The following is a 20592-nucleotide window of genomic DNA, read 5'->3' as shown; positions in this document are numbered from 1 at the left end:
TCTGGCCTTCATCAGCTTTATTGAATGCACAAGATTGGCTGTTGCAAGTTGTATACTGTACAATATAAACAATATATATTTATGATTATTGCACCTCAACTGTAGATCGCCCAAAATTGGACTACACATTGCCGGCCAAGAATCGTTGCGCCAAACCGCCTTCCCGTGCCTTGATCAAATTTTCCACTTCCCTGCTATGCTAATTTGCTTTCTGTAGTACTAGGCTTTCAGATATCTATAAAATACATTGGTAGTAATTCCCCCTCACACTCACTCCCATCATTGATTTATGTTTATTTGTTCCACTAGCTGTCTTCACATTGAAGACACTTGGCTGTCACTGACCACGAGAATGGTTGACAGTACAGTACATAGCCATTCAGAGATATTTTTTAAATTTTATTCTGTCACCCAAGGTGGGACCCATAACAGGTTTTCTCCTACAGAGTCAGGGGATCCTGGAAATAATCGTTGGCCAGGGGCATTCATTTCACTGATCAGGTCATGTGCCTAGTGCCTGTCTCTTATACACATCTAGATGTGTATAAGAGACAGGTATTAAAGAGTGTTATGAGAGTACTCTTAGAATTAATAGATCTCGTCATGTCTACATTCTTTAAAAGAGATGATTAGATGGAGAGATCCCAGATCTCATTATTTCTACATCCTTAAGAAGAGATGATTAGATGATCCTGGACATGATTAGATCCAGGATCTTGTCATCTGATCAACTTGTCTGTAGGATGTTGACATGGCGATATGATTATCTTGACATCTTGGTGGCACTTTAAGCTTAAATATATAGCCAATATTTAAGTGATACCCTCACCCTACACTACCCACAATGTGCTACTTGTTACCCCTACTGAGGAATCTATTAATCAATCAACTGAAAAAAATATATATTAATCAATCGGCCGAGTATTCCTAGAGCTCCTCATCGGAGCTAATAGATTGAAAAAGTTATAATATTATAATTGTATGTTTTTCAAACAATAAGTAAATATATATATATTTTTAAATAATTTAGACTTGGTTTAGTAATGATTTTTTAGCTTTCAAATAATTTGTTCATACTATGTGGCGAAGACAAGCCAAACCAATCACTTGTATTTTTTGGGAGATAATGGCCTGATATGAATATGCATTTACAATTTTTTTTTTTTTTTTTTTCTATCTAGATGAACTCTAATATGCCACAGTGGGTGTTACATGATGACATCGACCATAAAAGTCGTTCTACAATTGAGAAGATGCTCTTAGAAGAACAGTATCCTTAAATTAGATCAGCCATGATTGGCTAAAATGTTGTGAATGACACTTACATTGTCATTGATATTAAATTCATGAACCATGATTGGCTAATGTGTTGTGAATGACACGCATATTGTTATTGATATTAAATTAGATGAGCCATGATTGGCTAATGTGCTGTGATTGGCAGATATATTGTCATTGATATTATACAATGACATAAATGAGTATTAAGCAGTTTCTTGTAATCTTAAAAGCTCCGATGAGGGCAGTATAATAGAGGCAGTAGAGTATATTGGCAGCCGCCCATAAATAAAAGAGAATCTATTAATTAATTAGCCAAAAAAAGAATCTTAATTAATCAGCCATTAATCAGAGTATTTCTAGAGCTCCTCATCGGAGCTAGTAAAATTAAAAAGTTATATTATAATTGTATGTTTTTCAAACAATAAGTAAATATATAATTTAAAATAATTTAGACTTGGTTTCGTAATGATTTTTTAGCTTTCAAATAATTTGTTTATATTATGTGGCGAAGACCAGCCAAACCAATCACTTGTGTTTTTGGGAGATAATGGCTCATTATGTTGGAATGTCAACATTTTCAAAATCTATTTTATTGCACTAAGCTAATCTTTATATCTATACATTATGGTATATTGTTATTTTCTCCATTTTCTATGTTAAAACAACATTTTTTTTTACGATTTAGTGATCTAAAAAAATGTCTGAAATCATAAAAAATGTCTGAAATCTCAAGTGCTGTTCTTTAAACAGGCTGTATGTTTAAACCCCTGTAACTTTATAAGGAAATGCCAGATTTAAATGATTCACCATTTATAATTTTCATTTTACTAATTAATAATTGAATGGCCGAGCGGTTAAGGGAGGCGCCGCTACCTATAGCCATAACATTCGGCGCTGGTTCCAACGGCACGCTCGCCTATGGTTCCGGAGGTGGAACAAGTCTTCTCGGATAAGGACTTTAAACCGTAGGCCCAGTGTACACATTTGGCTCGTGTGCACTTTAAAGAACCCAGTGCATCTTTCGAGAAGAGTAGGGGGTTACCCCGATGTACTAGTCCATTCATTCAGCCTCTCCTGCGTCCTAGCTGGTGCCAAACGTAGTGCACCCTTGCACTCCTTTGGACCCCACCAGTGATGGAAATAGAGGGGGATTCTGACGCATGGGCAACCCAGGATCTCCAAATTCACTGCCCAGGCACGCCATCGTTCATGGCGTATAGCATCGTCTTTCGAGACGGCTGGCCTATATATATATATATATATAATTAATAATAATTCTTTTTTTTTTTTTTTTGCGAGGAGGGATTGTCTTCTGCTGTACTGCCCAATCAATCACCACCAGAAGGACCTCACTGGAAATAAGTCTTCTTCTAGACTTTGGGTGGGTTATCCCTTGATGTTTACACTGAATAAATCAATCCATCCATTCTGTGAGTTGAATACATTTGTGTGTAGTCTGCATGTGTTGTTTCCTTAACTCGATGATACAGCCTTTACTCAGGGAAGAGAGTTCATACAAGGTCAGGCCATTCGAAGAACAATCAACTTTTCCGTAAATCCGAGAGCAGGTGAGTGGTGGATCCATGAAATTGAAATACGGTAGAGGGGCTCCAGGAAGGGAATCCCACAGAGAGGGTCTAGAACACCTGAGCCCCACTATGGTTAAAATTTATGATTATTGCACCTCAACTGTAGATCGCCCAAAATTGGACTACACATTGCCGGCCAAGAATCGTTGCGCCAAACCGCCTTCCCGTGCCTTGATCAAATTTTCCACTTCCCTGCTATGCTAATTTGCTTTCTGTAGTACTAGGCTTTCAGATATCTATAAAATACATTGGTAGTAATTCCCCCTCACACTCACTCCCATCATTGATTTATGTTTATTTGTTCCACTAGCTGTCTTCACATTGAAGACACTTGGCTGTCACTGACCACGAGAATGGTTGACAGTACAGTACATAGCCATTCAGAGATATTTTTTAAATTTTATTCTGTCACCCAAGGTGGGACCCATAACAGGTTTTCTCCTACAGAGTCAGGGGATCCTGGAAATAATCGTTGGCCAGGGGCATTCATTTCACTGATCAGGTCATGTGCCTAGTGCAAGACAATCGCTGTTTCTATAAAATGCATTGGATATAATTACCCCCTCCTGCCATCATTGATTACTATTACGTTTACTTTACAGCTGTAGTGTGCATCCAGATACACCCAAAAGGCCTTGGACAGAGGAAGAAACAAATATGTTTAATCATGGGAGGGTAAGAACACATAATTATATTGATAATGATGATAATGATCGTTCACCTGATTATGATGAAAGTAATTTGATCAATATCTTGTGTGTAATACATTTTGCATTATCAAGGTAAATGAATTTTATATATGCCACTGGCAGGTGGCACCAGTTGGGGGTGGGTGGGGCTGACAGCCAGGTTCCCTCATTGGGAAGAAAAACTCACTTCATTGGGGAGAAGAAAGATATATATTATTTACACATTAGTAGGCTCTAAAACCGTTGAAATAAGCTTTTGAAGGCATATCTGGGGGATATGCCTTCTGGATCACTTCCAAGAGATTTTGAGTGATGCCTGACCACTTGCATTCTCGTCAAGAAACTTTCGGGCAAATCATGGTGCCGCAACTGGTTGCATATACTAACAATAAAGTATATTTGATAATATTTTGTAATACTTTAAAATATGATTATTTTATTCATAATTTATATCATTTATTTTGTGAAGGAAATTCATGGAAACAAATGGACCAAAATTGCTGACCTGATACCAACCAGAACAGCATCACAAGTCCGAAATTATGCTGTTAGAATGTTGAGGGTAAATATGTTTAATTTGGACAACTGAGCATTCCATAGTATTAAAAAGTGTCTTTAAATTATTTTAACAGCAGTAAAATATGCAAAATAATATAAGCAAGGCAGATTCTGGGGTGTCCAGTGACGGTATAAAACCAAACCCTACTGACATGTCTCCTTGGAGAATTTTACAATTACCTCTCTAGGTCCAGGTCCAGATCTTCTTTCAATTTCAGATTTTAATTTTTATTGAAGTCCTTTTGAAATCAGTGGCACCCATCACTTTATGGTGCACAGAATACATAAAAACTTAAAGCAAAACTCAATTTAACCAAATAAACAGTAAGAAAAAGCTTGCAATTGTAAGAATAATGGATGTTTGTCCTGGTAATTTAGTTCGTGCATGCCCACAGAATTAGAATGCAAGGCATACTTGAACTCAAAACCATCATGCAAAACTTTGGTGTAATACACACCAAGGACAACTTAGGGAAGTCCTGAGACTTGCTTCCATGGAGTCCTTCGGGTAGTGATTGTGCAGTACACCAGAAGACAATCCCCTATTCTTTTCCTAAGAATGTACTGTGTTCTTTAATGTGCACATGGGCCATAATGCACACTGGACCAATGGCTTTACCGTCTCTTCCGAAAGATGGTGTGCTATTGTAACTTGCATAGCCCTCTAGCTGAAACACAAGGAGAGGCAGCGATGGGAATTGAACCGGGGACCTAGAGATCTCCATGGTTCAGCGCACACACAGTGGCTACCACCAGTTTAGCTGACTGAGGTTTTCACAATTTTAACCATTGCTCACTTATTAATCTTTTCAGAAAGAAGTAAAAATTGTTCAACAAAACACAAGCCTCAAAAAGCAGATAAAAGTGGTTTTACCAAAAGTAAAACAAGACCAATTACGAGTAGCCATTGCATCGACAGAAGGAGCTTCTGAAACTTGTGTCAAACTAAAGAAGTCGCCAAAAAGGATGAAAATTACATCCGTTGCTTGTAATCCACCAGGAGAAGTAATGCCTGGAATAGGAACACCAGGAAAAGGAACACATGGAACAGAAAATTCTGCTCTGAAAGGAAAATCACCTTTGAAAACCACACCTGTTGTTCAACAAGGAGAAGAAGTTAAACTGCAGAATGTTGACTCTGATGAAGACATCGATGTTGATGTCGAAGTTGACTCTGAAGTCGATTTCCCTGGTCAGTCTGGACGACAGCCTTCAAGCCAATCAGATCATCGGAAGTATACTTCCGATGGGTCTACAAAAGCTTTTGATAATATTGAGGGATTAGAACAAGCCAACCGTCTAGGCATAAACTCTTCATATTTTGGTATGAAAAATAGTATCAATGATTCTGTTCATGATATCAACAAGAGTATATTAAACAATGTCCATGTAAAAGTAGTCAAAGTTAATTTAGACAGTGGTACTTCAGTAACTGATATTATCAAGCAAGAACACCACACAAATGATATACTAACATCAAGAAAAGCTAGTCCTAAAGGGGAGGAGATTCCATTTAAACAAATGCGTTTGTGCCTCGAAAAGTTACCTCCACAATGCTCAAAGAGTAAAAGGAGTGGAGTATCTGATTCAGAGAATCGCCAGTCAGAAAATCTGGAAGATACCGGTTTAAACCAGATGGATCAAACCACTGTTATAAACAAATGCATTTCAAAACAGTCTGATAATGTTCAGCAGGACTCAAAGAATTGCAAGTCAGATGAACGGGATGATACTGGTTTAAACCAGACAGATCAGGCGTCTTTTATAAACAAATGCATTTCAAAACAGTCTGATAATGATCAACAAGACTCAAAGAATTGTAAACCAGGAGAACTGGATGATACTGGTTTAAACCAGACAGATCAAGCATTTTTTATAAACAAATGCATTTTAAAACCACCTGATAATGATGAGCAGCATTCTATTGAAAAAAAACATATAGATTCACATGTCGTTCCCAAAGTGTCAAGATCATTAGACCAAGACAATTTTGTTGAAGCGTCAGAGGAAACGATAGCATCAGAGAGTGCAATGAATTCTCAGAGAGTGGTGGATGTAAAGGAGTTTGAAACCTCGCAACGTGACTTAAGTAGAATGGTGAAAGAAACATCAGACTGTATTGATTCTAGTTTTAGCAATACAAATATTAACTCAAAAATGAGTGAAGATCATTTAATGAAATTGACAGAAGAAAATGAAAAGCGTAAAGAGATTTGTGTGAACACAACCAAGAATGACCATTATACACAACAAAATGATGAAAGTGCTGAAAGTACCAAAAGAAAACTAATAATTTCTGAGGGAAATACAGTTCTGGATAACAATGTAAAACAAGGTAAAAATAATGAAAACAAAACACAAAAAAGTCTAATTTGTTTTTTTGTTTTGTTCTAAATGTACTACAGTAATGCTTTTAATTTGTACTAAGAAATTATTTTTTATTTACTTATTCTCTTTATTTTAATTTTCAGAATTGATTTGATTTGTAGATTTATTTATTCTGGCCTCTAACCAAATTCCTCCACTGCAGATATTATAGTAAAATGTCTGGAAACCATTGAAAACATCTGTTCTTCAACCTGTGACTTATTGAAAGATGAGGACATGTAGTTGTAGTTCTAAGTGAACAATGCAAATTTTATCTAAATGTTTGAGTTGATATTTTTGGTGGGCAGATATTTTTAACTAACAATAAACACTATTTTATATGATCATTCTAGCATCTACAGGCAAAACTGGTGTAGCTTCTTCAAACAAAACTGAGTTTCTCCATCCTGACAACGAGCAACAATCATTTGAGACTGCTGTGGACGAGATGACTACACACGAGGTCGATATAACCTTCCAAGCTTATTCATCACGGTTAGGCAGTTGCAAGTCACCAGAACGCTTCGTACATATACGAAACATAATCCTTAATATATGGTATGTACAATGCCAATAAAGTACTTGTAATCTCAAAAGCTTTGAAGCAGGCAGTAGAATGGAGGCAGTAGAGCTAAAAAAGATTTATTAATTAATCAATCAGCCGAGTTTTTCTAGAGCTCCTCATGAGGGCAGTATAATAGTGGAAGTAGAGCTGAAAAAGATCTATTAATCAACCTCATCATGGAGGAAATACATGGCCTCATGAGGGCAGTATAATAGAGGCAGTAGTGCTAAAAAAGATCTATTAATCAATCAGCCGAGTGTTTCTAGAGCACCTCATCGTAGCTAAAAATAGCAGAAAGCTTTGAAAAATCTGTGGCAGTGTAAAAAATTTGATTTTTTAATAAGTTGTAATTCATCATATACAAATAATATCACAGTTATATCTTTTCATTGGTTAGATTGATAGTCGTTGCTTGCCACCGTCTTCAGCTGAACTACAACTATTGCTTGATTTAGTCGTAGTTAGAACTTCAACTACATTGTTTATGATACAAATAGAAGTTTAAGTTGCAACTAGGACTAGATGAAGTTTTAATTCAAAGTTTGAATAGTTAATTTTAAGAATACAGGTGTAAATCACATGACATGATGCTATAATGGTTTAAAAGAGCTAGTCCTGATTTTCCCTGCCTTCAGACCAAATAGCAAAGTCTGACGGCCCCTTGTGTGTGTGTGTGTATGAACAATGGAAATAGATCAGTGTTCTCTCAATAGAAAAATTTTACTGGTAAATTCGTCCATATATAGAGCGAGTTAAGCATATGCAACGTGAGGTATTGCCACTTTTAAGTGGAGTTCTGTGGCTTCAAAAAACAGTAATACATAATGATAGCCTGGACTGGAATGGTGATTGTTTATTGAAAAAAGCGAGCCTAGGCTACCTAGACTTAATATGTGCTTTTTTTTATTCTACCAACACATAATTTTTACTGGTTGGTCAGTTATTTTTACTGGTGAAATTGACGGCTAAAACGGCTTCAGGAGAACACTTTAGATGGTTGTATTCATTCGCTGATCTTCCAGTTGACACATACTTTCTACAGCACATACCAGCTTTCTAAAGAACCATATTTTTTTTTGTAAATGTAGGGAAACTCGTAAACCAAACTATGTGAACAAGTTTTTAATCAGAAAGGAGCTTGAAAAGAACAGGAAGGTCGGCAACGTGAATGACATCGGCAATATCCACAGCTACCTGGAGGAAGCTGGCGCCATCAATGTGGGCTTAGGTGAGTAGAAGAGCAGCAATGGTATAATGTGAGGAAGCGGTTGGTACAACAATAGTGGCTCTGACTACCAACCCTGAGGACGGGGGTTTGAAACCCACACTGATCAAGTTGTTTGTGTCCTTAAGCAGGATACTTTATCCACTCCATTTGTGCATCTATTTTTTTCTCTCAACAATGTTTCTTAAAGACAAACAAATAACATAGGGACCTAAACCGAACCGATCATGGGCTAGGGATGTTACTCCACAATATTCTTCATGACCTGCATGCCCCAACTTTAACCAAACTATTACTGTAGGCATCATGGGGTATGGGCCTTACTCCACTAAAAACCTAAACACCTCCATACCCCAAGTTTGCAGATGGTTGGCTGAAATTAATTATTTTTAAAGAGTGGTGCTAATACTGTATAATGTACTATGTGAAGAACATTGTAAATATGTGCTTGGTAGGGTTTTGACATGTAAACGGCCAATTTTTTTTCCTAGTTTCATCCCATTCGCCAAGGCATAAAGGGCGCCACCATAATGAAAATCATTCCCCTTTGTAATAGAACATGAACAAACGTATGGTATTTATTTTTAGATCATTACTTCTGGGTTCTTCCATAAATCTCCAGAGCAAGAACGGACGTCCTGGTGACCACTGCCAGTGAGTTAAAGTGCAATACAGTAGTGGTATGTTTAGACAGGTGTGGACGTAAACTCGCGTCCTTGAGGCCCTGTGTGAACCCTGTCAGACGTTAACCCGTGGCAGCCAACATGTTGAAAGCATTGGTCATTATTTAATGCTCAAGGAGTTTTAAAAGACTTATTTTGAAATCTTTCAGAAAAACCACTACGTTACTTGAAACCAAAGAGGTGTAAGGAAGTACTTACCGAAGAGAAGAAATCAGAGATGCTGGAAAACAGGAGAATATCTATGGTAATGTGATTATTAACACAATCAAGTGACTCGACTCCGACTTGAACCCCTGGTGTTTCAAGTGGAAGGCCAATGCCTTACAGATGTACCACTTGTGCTTCCACATCACAACCAATCATCAGGATGAACTTTAGGATGATTACATTTTTCTGATGGTTGGCTGGATTTTGTATTTTTAAAATATTAGATGGTGACCCTTTCAGCGTATATTTTATTTATTTTTATTTCAAAAATCCTTAATGGGTGTGGTCCATCCAGCCGAAGCTGATCATTCGGGACCCTCATTAGGGATCCTAGAAGGTAGGCTGATATTCAGAGGCCCTCTTTAAATATACAAAATAATGTGATGCTTCTATCGGTGAAGTCTCTTTCATGAGGCTTAGGTAGTGGAGTTGATTTTGGTCGTGAGAAAAAGTCCTGTTGTCACAGGAATTTAAACCCAGGACCCTGGGATTAGAAGGCAAGCATCTTAACCACTAAGGTATTCAACTTCACACCTAATAATAATGTGAGTGTGTGGGATTGCTGTGTTAATAAAAAAAGAAAGCCTTACTAAATAGGTTATCAACTACACACTACAAGTCTCCTCGCATAATGATTCGGGACAATCCTCTGTAACGCCAGCCAACTGTAGCCAACACACATCACTTACTCCGGGAATTCGCTATCTTGCATCCCGGTGACATAACATTGCAAGTAGTCTCTCACTTCCTTGTCTGCAGTTGGCATTTATGTTATCAATTTTAAGAGTACCATGGTTTTTGTTTTTCTATATTTATCAGGGGAATTATTCTTTTTTTCCATGGTTGCGCCATTTGTGAGTTGACGTTCAGCTGATGGGATGTTTCGACGTGGTTCCTATGCTGCAAACTTTTAATCATATGAGGTTTGCCATCCCAAAACCAACATTAGTGTCCAAACAATGAAAATTGACTTTTCAATATATTTTCATTCGCCACATTTTAAGCTTTAAAATGATAGGTCCATTACTGGAATTGATTTACTATTGCTAAAGTTAAGAGTAAAAGTATTACTGCTTCTCTGAACTAAAGCAGGGGTCCCAAGTCTCCTGGAACTCGGAGGAGTCTCCCAGAAATTGGGGCGGCCTCCCGCATTCCCGCAAGCAAACAAGAATCTCCCGGGAATTAACACATATTACCGCAAATCCGTAATATTTGCATGTTTTCACTGCTTTATTGGCTAACGAAAGTCATTGCCAATGTGTATCGAAATTTTTTTTTAAATGGAGAAAAAGAAAATCATAGAGTGCCATTTCCAACCATTTAGAGGTACCATAATCATAAATGGTGGGGCTGAGATGGTATAGACCCTACATCTCGTCACTCACATCACGAACTAACACAATCAAAGTAGATTGTGTTAGTTCGTGAAATCACAGTAGCGCGTCAAAACGAGCACATATTGGTTGTCAAGCAATTTTGTATTCTTTACCACACAAAAAGTCCTTAACAACAACAGCGCGTATTTTGACGCGCTTTTTTGATTTCACGAACTAACACAATTGAATTTAATTGTGTTAGTTCATGATGTGAGCGACGATCTGTGAAGGTCTCTCCCTGCCCTCCACCGCCCATTGCAAATTCTCGTATCCGAGTTGTTTAAAATATATCAAAAGTGGTCCAGTGGGGTGAAGCCCCTAAAAGTTGGACAAATTAGCGGTTTCAAAGGCCTATTTAATCAGTTTTTCAGTTTACTGGTATGTAGAAAATACAGCACAAATGCCTTTTTTTCTGCCCGAAGAATTGTGGTTGTTCTCACCGAAGGGGGCGGGGGGCTGCCTTCCCCTTCCACTCCAGCTCTATTCTACCACATTATTCTAATTACTCAGTATGCTGGCTTTGGCATGACAAGCCTCATATATAGATATTGGTGCCTAATGTTTAATTTTTTTTTTCATTTTTTAACAGAGACCTAAAAAAAAGAAAGAAGTTGATAGTGATGTGGAGGAGAAGTCTCCCATTGCCAGGTAAGAGTGTCTAAGGCTTTGTCCACACTATGGAATTTTCTTTGACAAAAAACTATTGTATGCCCATATGAGGCATGTTGTGGCGAAATGGTTAAGTTGTCGCATAGGCCAGTATTGAGTAAATGAGCTATAAAATATGGGAGCTCATAAATGTGCCTAAAAATCCAAATTTGTTTTTCACTATAGATCAACAGTTTAATGTCTTATTAATCATGTCCCAAAGTATTAGTTCTGGAAGTGGTCAACAAATTGTTTATTTATTGTTATTTAGATAGTTAATTCTATTAAACAATGTATGTAGAAATAACTTTGGAAGGCAATTACTCAAAATCTTGTTTATCTTGACTCTAAGAGTGCTGTACTTTCACATTATAATAACTTAGGCTTGAAATGTCCAATTTCAATAAATGACCCCTCATTTTAAAGATCACATACTTAAGGTATCTGAAAATACCAATAACTTGAATTTCAATTTTTGCTACAACTTGGCCATTTTGCCACAACATGCCTCAATATCATGATGTGATGTCATCTTTCGTATTTTTCTAAATGACTATATAATGCAATAAATTTTTATTTTTATTTCTTGACTATAACAATTTTTTTCATAATTGTTCTTTGGATAAATTTTTTTTATGGATCAAATTTTTGACTTTAATTTTTAATTAAGATATTAATTTTTCATTATACATACATTTTACATTAATAATTCATATATATTTAACAGCAGGGTTTGAATTTCCTCAAAATGCTCCATCAGCAAATAGTTGCTGTGGGATATGACTTTACTACAGCAAATTATTATTCTTCTAGAGCAACAAACATTTATTGTTTTTAAGGGTGAAATTCATTGCTAGGCCTAGCCTGGGTTAAGCAAGTCAACAGCTAGAAGCTTGCTGTTGTCGCACCTGGGATTTACCACCACAGTGGAAGGCCCTTCTACAGCAATTGCTGTTTGGAAATTCAACCACTGCTAAGTAAATAAAGTTAACTGAAAATGCGTTAAAAATCATGACCATATTAAGTCATGATTTAAGCATGGCACATGTTTTTGGCAAATAAAATTTAATAGTCTGGCTGGCTTAATTGTGTCCATTTGGCAACCAACTAGTTGTTAATGTGTGTTCATTTAACCTTGTGATAAATAGATAACTGGTTTAATTCCATCACTGCTCCTTTTGTGTTTTATTTAGCTGGAGGCCTGAGATAAGGTTACTGTAGTGTGCTATCTCTCTAAAGGCCTTTAATCCCATATGTATGTAGGCTTTGTAGGCCTGTTAAACAACTTTTTAATGTGATTAAACATGAATAAAAGATTGTGTCCAGCTGTGACCACCATTGACTGCCTTTTCAGTAAGAATGTATCAAGATCTACTAGAAGTCATGGAAGACCTGTTAATTTGATTAAATACCAATCTTAGTTCAAATTTATTTTTAATTTTATTTTATTTATTCTCCCAGAAAAAATATTATATTAATAATAATAATAATAATAATAATAATAGTTATAGTAATAATAATAATAATAATAATAATAATAATAATAATAATATAAACAATAATAATAAATGTAAATCAATTTAAATATCATTTAAAATTAAAAGTATAATGAAATAATTTCAAATATCAGGATGGAGGATATTCCACAATGATCTCACAAATCTAGTTTGAATTGAAAATTTAGAAGAGTCAGTTTTAGATTTTAAATGTTAAAAGATTTGGATGACGATTGTTGATAATGAATTTACTAGAAAGAAAAGTCCATATAAATAAATCCATACATACATTTCTAGAATCAAGACGCAAACATTTAAACAATGACATTTGGTTTAAAGAAATACAGTACAATATTGGAATAATAAGTGGTGAACTGGTTTAATTCCATCACTGCTTTATTCAGCTGGAGGGCTCAGATAAAGTTTACTGTAGTTTTTCATCTCTATTTTTTAGTCCTAAATATGTAATGTAATTAATAATGGATAGAGGATTGTTTCCAGCTGTGACCACCATTGACCGTCTTTCCACATGAAGATCTACTGCAACTCATTTAAGAAGTCCTGTTAATTTTATTAAATACCAATCTTAGTTCAGATAAATCCATAAATACATTTCAAGAATCAAGAATCAAGAATCAAACATTTAAACAATGAAATTTTGTTTAAATGATGCAAAATAAATATACAATATTGGAATATCAAGATTTAATATTATAGCAAAATTCAACAATTATTATTTTGTGGAATAGTACCGTATTGTATCAATATGTTAGACCTGGACAAAAATTCAAGGTTTCATATAAGATCAGCATTTAGGAAATGGATTCCATTGGCATCATATTGGTCTATGTTTCTGCTGTAAAGCTCAAAGTAATCATTCCTGTATCTGTCTATGTTACTACTGCCTTTTTTTTGCGTTTGCAAAATCAGTTATTGACCGCCCATCGCCGTGAAATTTACGTTCCTGTTTATTACCACAAACAGAATTCTGATATTACACATTTTAACTGTAGCACAGTTCAGTATTGTGAAGGTACGTCAAAAAAAAAAAACATTATTGTGATGTTGCATCTGGAAGTGTTCCAGATTGCAAGCTTTTATCACAAATCTATTCTCTTCACTACAGGATGTGCCGGACTCAACCAAAACAGAAGCCCAAGCCATATGATCCCTTCAAGCTCATGGCTTGCTCCAATTTCTCAAGTTCAACCCCGGTAAGTACTGTGAATATTTAATATAGAATACAGACCTTGCATACTGTTATGCTTTCGAGTTTCTCGTTTCAACATCTATTTGAAAGGAAGGGTGGGCCCCCAGGGAAGGATTCGCCAACCTTATGATTATGGCAACTCTTGATGGACGAAAATGGCATTCTCATTTTTTTTTTTTTCTCAGACTAGAATTTTAATACAATTTTCTTTTTTTTTCCATTATTTTATTTATATATAAAAATTTAGTGTGGGTGGGGAGGGATAAGGCTGGCTGGGACCCCATTGAATTCACCACTGTATTGTCACATTGTTTCATAACTATTTTGTGTACACATGATTCTTTTAGGCCCCTCTGAAATTGAAAGTATCGTCCAAGTCACTGGTCGTGATGGACCTACATGCGCATTTCTCAGGCACTGAGGTGATTGGATTGCTTGGGGGAAGCTATGATCAGCATCTGGACCTGCTAATCATTAAGACAGCTGTCCCTTGCAATAGCCTCAGCACGGGCATGCAGTGTGAAATGGACCCTGGTAAGACAGTATTCAACAATACGTATGCCCATATATAGTCATGATGTGCCTATATATGGTCATGATGTGATGTCATCATGACCATATTTAGGCATGTCACATGTTTTTTGTCAAGCAAAATCTGATCAAACAAAAATCTGATAATAATAATGTTGTGCTACCCCTGACTTACACGTACATACTTTGATTTGTTTTGCAGTTTCCCAGACTGAAGCCTGTGAAACCATCATAAGCAGTGGTCAACAAGTTGTTGGGTGGTATCACAGTCACCCAACATTCCCACCAAATCCATCTGTTAGGGACATTGAAACACAAACACAATTTCAGGTATAGGAAATGTTATTTTTGTTTCCTTTAAAATTAAAACTGCATTTCTTTGCCATGGTTAGAAGAAAATTTTTTATGAAATACATGTTTAATTTAGGCTTTGGTGATGTTACAAACATAGGCTTTGGTGACTTCGAAAGGCTTTACCATAGGCCTAGTGAAGATAAGTGTTTCAAACATATATCACAGAGGGAGTTCATATCCCTACCAGCATAGGACTTGACCTAGTTGAAACCCAAATATAGGGCTTAGTATTTAGTGTCATGTACCTATCCTAGGCCTTAGTGGCAGTGAAGATTCTTATTTTTGGGTCATTCTAGCTCAAATCAACCACCATGCAACTGTGATCCCCTTAGATTTTCCTTTAAAAAATTCTAAAAATACCTTTCTTTGTCAAAATAAAGAATCCAAAATTTCAGCTTCAATTTCCAAGCGGTTTTTAAGCTGCGACTTTTTGAAATTTAGGTACTATGCCCCTTTTTCATTCCAGTAATGGTTTTATTGATTTCGTACGCTTTTTACGAAGCTCTTTCAAAAAGTCATAACTTAAAAACCTCTTGGAAATTAAAACTGAAATTTTGAATTTAAACATAACAAGGTATTTAAAAAATTTTTGTAAAGGAAAATCCAAGAGGGGTCACAAGGGCACTTTCAAATTCTGGCTGATTTGAGCTTGAATTACCCTGTTTTGAATAAAAAAATAATTAATGAAAATATGATTTTATTTTTACAGAGTTGGTTTGTTCAGGGTGGAGCTCCATTTATTGGTGTGATTGTAAATCCGTACGGTAGAAACTTTCAGAACGAATCTGAGTTTCGTTTCATGACAATGTGTGAGCAGTGGTTAGATGGTGAAATGTGTAGTAAGTTAGAGTTAATTATTTTCCACATTTTCTACAATGTAAAACCACTAAGATCTTTAAAATACAATGTATATAATGTGATAGTAGCACTTATGTATAATGTAATTATAGCACTTATATTATGTATTTTTTTAATCACAATAACATACTAGAATATAATATTTTGTAAGAATTAGTTTATGTTAAATTATTATTTTTATCATCATTCATCATAATCATCATTTTTGACTTCATTATAATTATCATCATCATCACCTCCACCATCTTGATTATCATCATAATCATAATCATCATCATCAACATCATCATCATCACCTCCACCATCATGATCATAATCATCGTCATCATCACCATCTCCACCATCATGATGGTGATCGTCGTCATCATCATCATCTCCGCCATTTTGATCATCATCATTATCGTTATCATATCAACTATTACAATTATTATATGTTTTAAAATGGTGGAATGGGAATATTCAACAATAAAATCATTAAATCATTTATCAACATTAAAAGGTTTAAGAAATATAATATGTTAAGATTTTTCCATCTGTTGTAATAAACATTTGGCTTCTAATCCTGCAAGCCCTTCATGGTCGAGCTGAACAGTATTTTAATGAACCTTTTCGTGCGGCTTCCATAATGTATTTAAACATGAAGCCATTCATTTGACCAACAGTGATATAATCCTTTGTGCAAATACGACTACTCTGAAAATTATATATCCATATGATTTTTTTTTTAATGAATTCATAATACAAATACAGTATTAAGATTTAATTTGAAATTGCTTGTGTATGATAAAGTTCTATTTTAGATTAAACAATAAGGTTTTATATTTTCGATCATTTTATATGACTTAGTGGTTTATTAGCTTGCCTTCTTAATCTTACGCAGTTTCTAGTTAAAATTTCATAAAACTCCAAATTCGTATTTTTCTCAAAACTAAAATGGCTGCTCTCTCAGCCTCGTAAGTACAACTACAGTAAAGTTTGATTTGGTGGTTATGAAGTTGCCTTCTGTCCAATCCCAAATTCCTGGGTTTGGCCCTTGGATTTGATCATTGTTATGAAGTAGCTTTGTGCATACTTTGCTAAATGGATTCACGCTTGTAAAATATAATTTTTTAATCATGTTTTAGAAATTGATTGATTGATTAATATCAATTATTGATTGATTGATTTCAGAGCAACCGTTTCAGTTTGACTTTGATGTGGTTCATCCTTTGATTGACAGAAATGAATTAATAACTACAACTATAAGCCTTCTTCGCAAGTTTAAAACATACAACTAGTAAGTTCCATTTATGCTATTTTTATGCTCATGGAATCATCATGATTCCAACCAAAAGATCAAGGGTTTGATTCTTGAGTTTGGTCACATGCAGGGGCAGATTTAGTATGGGGCTGAAACAGTCCTGGGTCCCCCTTTTGGAAAGTCAAAAAAAAGAAAGAAAAAAAAATTGATCGCCCGAAACGACTCAGAGGTTATTTTCGGGCGTCTAGAAAACAAAATTTTTGCAGGAAATGCCCCTGGACCCCCTAGGGTGGTGTTATCTCGATCGTCGTCACTTTGAATCCCCCTTTCGGACATCTCTGGATCCGCCCCTGACTTGCCTGTGTCTGAACAAGGCATTGTATTCATATTTGATAATATTCTTTAAATTGTCCTGAAAGTTCCTACAACTGGACCTCAAATTTTGGAGTTGTGGTAAGTGTAAATGTCTGAAAAGTATGATTTGGGATCAGTGTTCCTGACACCAAAATAACATGTGTAAACAACACCATCTGCAACTCTAGTTGCTTTTACTCAAGGCCTAGGTTATGTGTTGCACCAGGCTAGGCCTGCCAAGTGCGTAATAATATTCAACAATAAGTCACCTCCTTTTAGTTGGCGTTGGATTTTCAAGAAATACATTTGAAGCAAAATCTTACGAAATATTTGTTATTTGATGCAATATTTGGCTTTTATCAAAGTGTGCGTGATTTGACAATACACATCATATAAAGTTCTGATAAATTTGCCATAGTAAGTAGCATTTGAGCTCATAGGTATCTTATATTCAAAATGCATAAAACGACATATAGAATATGGAATATCATTTTTGGAGGACGTTAACACATCCCAATTATGAACCTCCCAAATACTAACTCTGTTTTACGAATGCTAATTATGACAATTGATTGTGGATGTCATTTTAATAATTTCTTTTTATTTTTAGCCGAATTGAGATGTTGGCAAAGTATCGAAGCAAAGGGGAGTTAACGTACCTTGAAAAGGTAATTATACCATTCATTCATCTTACAGTCAACATAATTCCAGTGGTGTAAGTGTATCGTCTTTGAAGACAATACTGGGCCAATTTCGGGGGTGGGCTTGTACCAAGAAAACCCTTTTGCACGAAAAGTACATTTTAAAAGTGACAGCGTTGATCATTTTCAGGGATATAGGTAATTAAAAGGTAGTTTTGAGAATTGCATGCCTAAAGCAAATCATGTTTTATTCTTAACGTATTTATGTGTCACCGTAGCTACTCACGCCAGTTATACTCCAGGCTTTTGCCCAAGGAAAGACCGGTATATAAAATTGGGTGTAAAGTAGGGGGTTGGCTTATTACCCGCGAACCTACAGTATTTTGTAAACTATGTATGCATCCAAATAATAGAAATTAATATTGAAGAATAAATATTTAATTGTTGATTTGAATAATTTTCAGAAATCAATAATTTTCAGAAATCGCAGAGATAAAATATGTCTTCAATTTGCAAATAAACTAATGAATTCTCCTGATTTCCGTAGTTGGTTGCCTAGATCTAGAGGGCAAGAGAGTAGTAGAACATTACGTAATGCTAACCATCTCTCCTTACCCAAGATACGTACAAAACGGTTAAAAAATAATCCAATCCCTTATTTGATAAATTTGTGGAATAAGGATGCTTCAACAGACTAGTGCTTTTATTCTTAGTTAGATCATGAGTTACTTTTAATTGGATTGATGGTCACTTTAACGTTAATTGAGTTTTGGAATTGTGGATTTTTGTTTTATTTTTGTTACTTGCACTTCTTTGTTGGTTTCTTTTTTTCATTATCATTAATTAATTGGTCCATGGTTTTTTCTTTAATGTAAAAATGTGAATGTAAAATTGTGTCAATACAGCCTTTGGCTGCCAGGAACAATTTTTGATGTTTTTATGAATAAATATACCTTGAATAACAGATGTTTTTATTAATATTAATGAATAAAAATTCAGTTCAAATATTTAATTTTTTTTTAAAGGTTTTTTACTTCCATTCTGGCAGAGATTAAAATAATCATAAAAAAATATCAATAAAAATTTAAATAATTTTTCACTCATGTACATTTACATCATTTCATAAGATAAGATTACTTTATTTATATTTCACTAATGGAAACTCTGCTCGCCATCACATTATACAATATATACAATATATAAAAATATACATGAATATAGTAATCATAGAATAATAATAATAATAGATGGATTTAATTTGAATATATACAAAGATGCCAGGCAATCTATGTAAAAATGTTCTGGTCCGTTTGTTTTAGATGTTGCTGTCAATAAAAAATTGCCTGATGCTAGATGGGGGAGCCATACAAACTGACCTCATTGAGAAAATCAGGGACGCTGTAATCACAGAATTTAACAAGTAAGATGCCAGTTGTCACTAGGAAATTCAGCTTCTGAAGCCAATGAAAAGACAGCCACTAATTACGGAGTGTAATTAACAAACATCATGAACAACAGAGAGCAGGTGGTATGAAAGAGATGTACAACTAATGGCTGCATGTCAGGTAGACAATCCTATACGTGTGGGGCTGTAGTATGTGTACATGTATTTTTGGGATATGCAGTGTTTAAGTTTGGCGGTCTAGAACAATATGTAACCAAGATCGTAACTCAATGTTTTGTAACAGAAATGTCTGTAACAAGGATGTAAAACAATATTTTATAACAGAGATGTCTGAACATTGTAGTGTTATTTACATAAGTGTGAAATACTTTAAAAACTACAAGCAAATTTTAGCTGCTGTATAAATTAAGAATAATATTATTTATAACGTTTGAGTACGACGTGTCTGCCGGCCCCTAAAGGTGGTGTACGGTACGTAGCATATTATGTAGTAGCAGCCGCCATAGCCTATTCGATTGAAATAAGGTCAGCGCAATTGTCCTAATGTATACATACTGCAAAAGACGCATGGTAAAACCGCCATCACCGTACTCGCGCAAATAAGCGCTCTGTTTGAATAAGCGCTTCTTCTCTCGTATAACCGCCCCTCCTAACGTGAAAATTTCCTTAAGCGCCCCATTTGAATAAATATTATATATTTACAGTATATTTCTGCTGATGGCCAACAAACTAACCACACCCACCACCACTAATTGCATCTGCTATTTTGCTGTTATGTAAATATTCACAGCATTCTTGTCATACCACCACTAATTGCATCTGCTATTTTGCTGTTATGTAAATATTCACAGCATTCTTGTCATGAGCCATGTTCTCTGGACGATTATCTTTTCCGCCTAACCACCATTCGTCCTTATATAATCTTTTTTTATTCAAAAAGTGCCTCTTGAACTTAGTAAGTTCCCATAAGAACCCCTCGATTTTCATCTATTTCCATAAGCGCCCCCTCAATTTCCACTCTGTTTTCATAAGCGCCCCGTTTGAATAAGCGCCCCTCATAAAGTGCAAAAAAATATTTTAAGCGCCCGGGGGCTTATTCGCGCGAGTACGGTAAATGCTTCTTAACTATTATCATCCGAGTGATCTGTAATGATAGTGGTCTTTTGCTTCTATCAACTGTCCATGCATGTCATAGATAGAAAATAAATACAATAGCAAAAAATGAGAAGAATTATACAAGAATAAGTAAAATAAATGAACTGATCATAGAAATACTATACAGGTAATTTCTTCCACTGCTGCTCCGAGCAACGAC

General features: G+C 35.4%; 1 protein-coding gene across 2 annotated transcripts; it reads left to right on the top strand.

The window, feature by feature from the left end:
* Positions 1-1168: 1168 nt before the first annotated feature.
* LOC117123950 (histone H2A deubiquitinase MYSM1-like) lies at positions 1169-20073 on the top strand. Of its 2 annotated transcripts, none has more exons than XM_033270049.1 (16): positions 1169-1270; positions 2772-2849; positions 3473-3545; positions 4029-4121; positions 4931-6452; positions 6847-7042; positions 8138-8277; positions 9107-9201; positions 11130-11188; positions 13811-13898; positions 14242-14428; positions 14628-14755; positions 15489-15618; positions 16808-16913; positions 17842-17899; positions 19192-20073. In XM_033270049.1, exons 1-16 carry the CDS (start codon positions 1182-1184, stop codon positions 19294-19296), a joined length of 3147 nt encoding a protein of 1048 aa, XP_033125940.1. In that variant the 5' UTR covers positions 1169-1181; the 3' UTR covers positions 19297-20073. The 2 variants fall into 2 exon arrangements, with proteins under 2 accessions (XP_033125940.1, XP_033125939.1); XM_033270048.1 differs by having other exon boundaries at positions 6838-7042.
* Positions 20074-20592: the final 519 nt, after the last annotated feature.

The sequence above is a fragment of the Anneissia japonica genome, unplaced genomic scaffold (assembly GCF_011630105.1).
Source record: "Anneissia japonica isolate Jap-2015-1 unplaced genomic scaffold, ASM1163010v1 scaffold287736_len1891122_cov214, whole genome shotgun sequence".
Classification (NCBI taxonomy): Eukaryota; Metazoa; Echinodermata; class Crinoidea; order Comatulida; family Comatulidae; genus Anneissia; species Anneissia japonica.
This window is presented reverse-complemented; position numbering and strand designations above follow the sequence as displayed.

What these genes read in the sequence shown, in the direction of transcription:
- LOC117123950 (XM_033270048.1), top strand. Translation starts at nt 1,182, where the DNA reads ATGAACTCTAATATGCCACAGTGGGTGTTACATGATGACATCGACCAT. An exon ending in ATGCTGTTAGAATGTTGAGG is followed by an intron (nt 4,122 to 4,930) that starts GTAAATATGTTT and finishes TAATCTTTTCAG; the next exon opens with AAAGAAGTAAAAATTGTTCA. An exon ending in GCAGTGTGAAATGGACCCTG is followed by an intron (nt 14,429 to 14,627) that starts GTAAGACAGTAT and finishes TTTGTTTTGCAG; the next exon opens with TTTCCCAGACTGAAGCCTGT.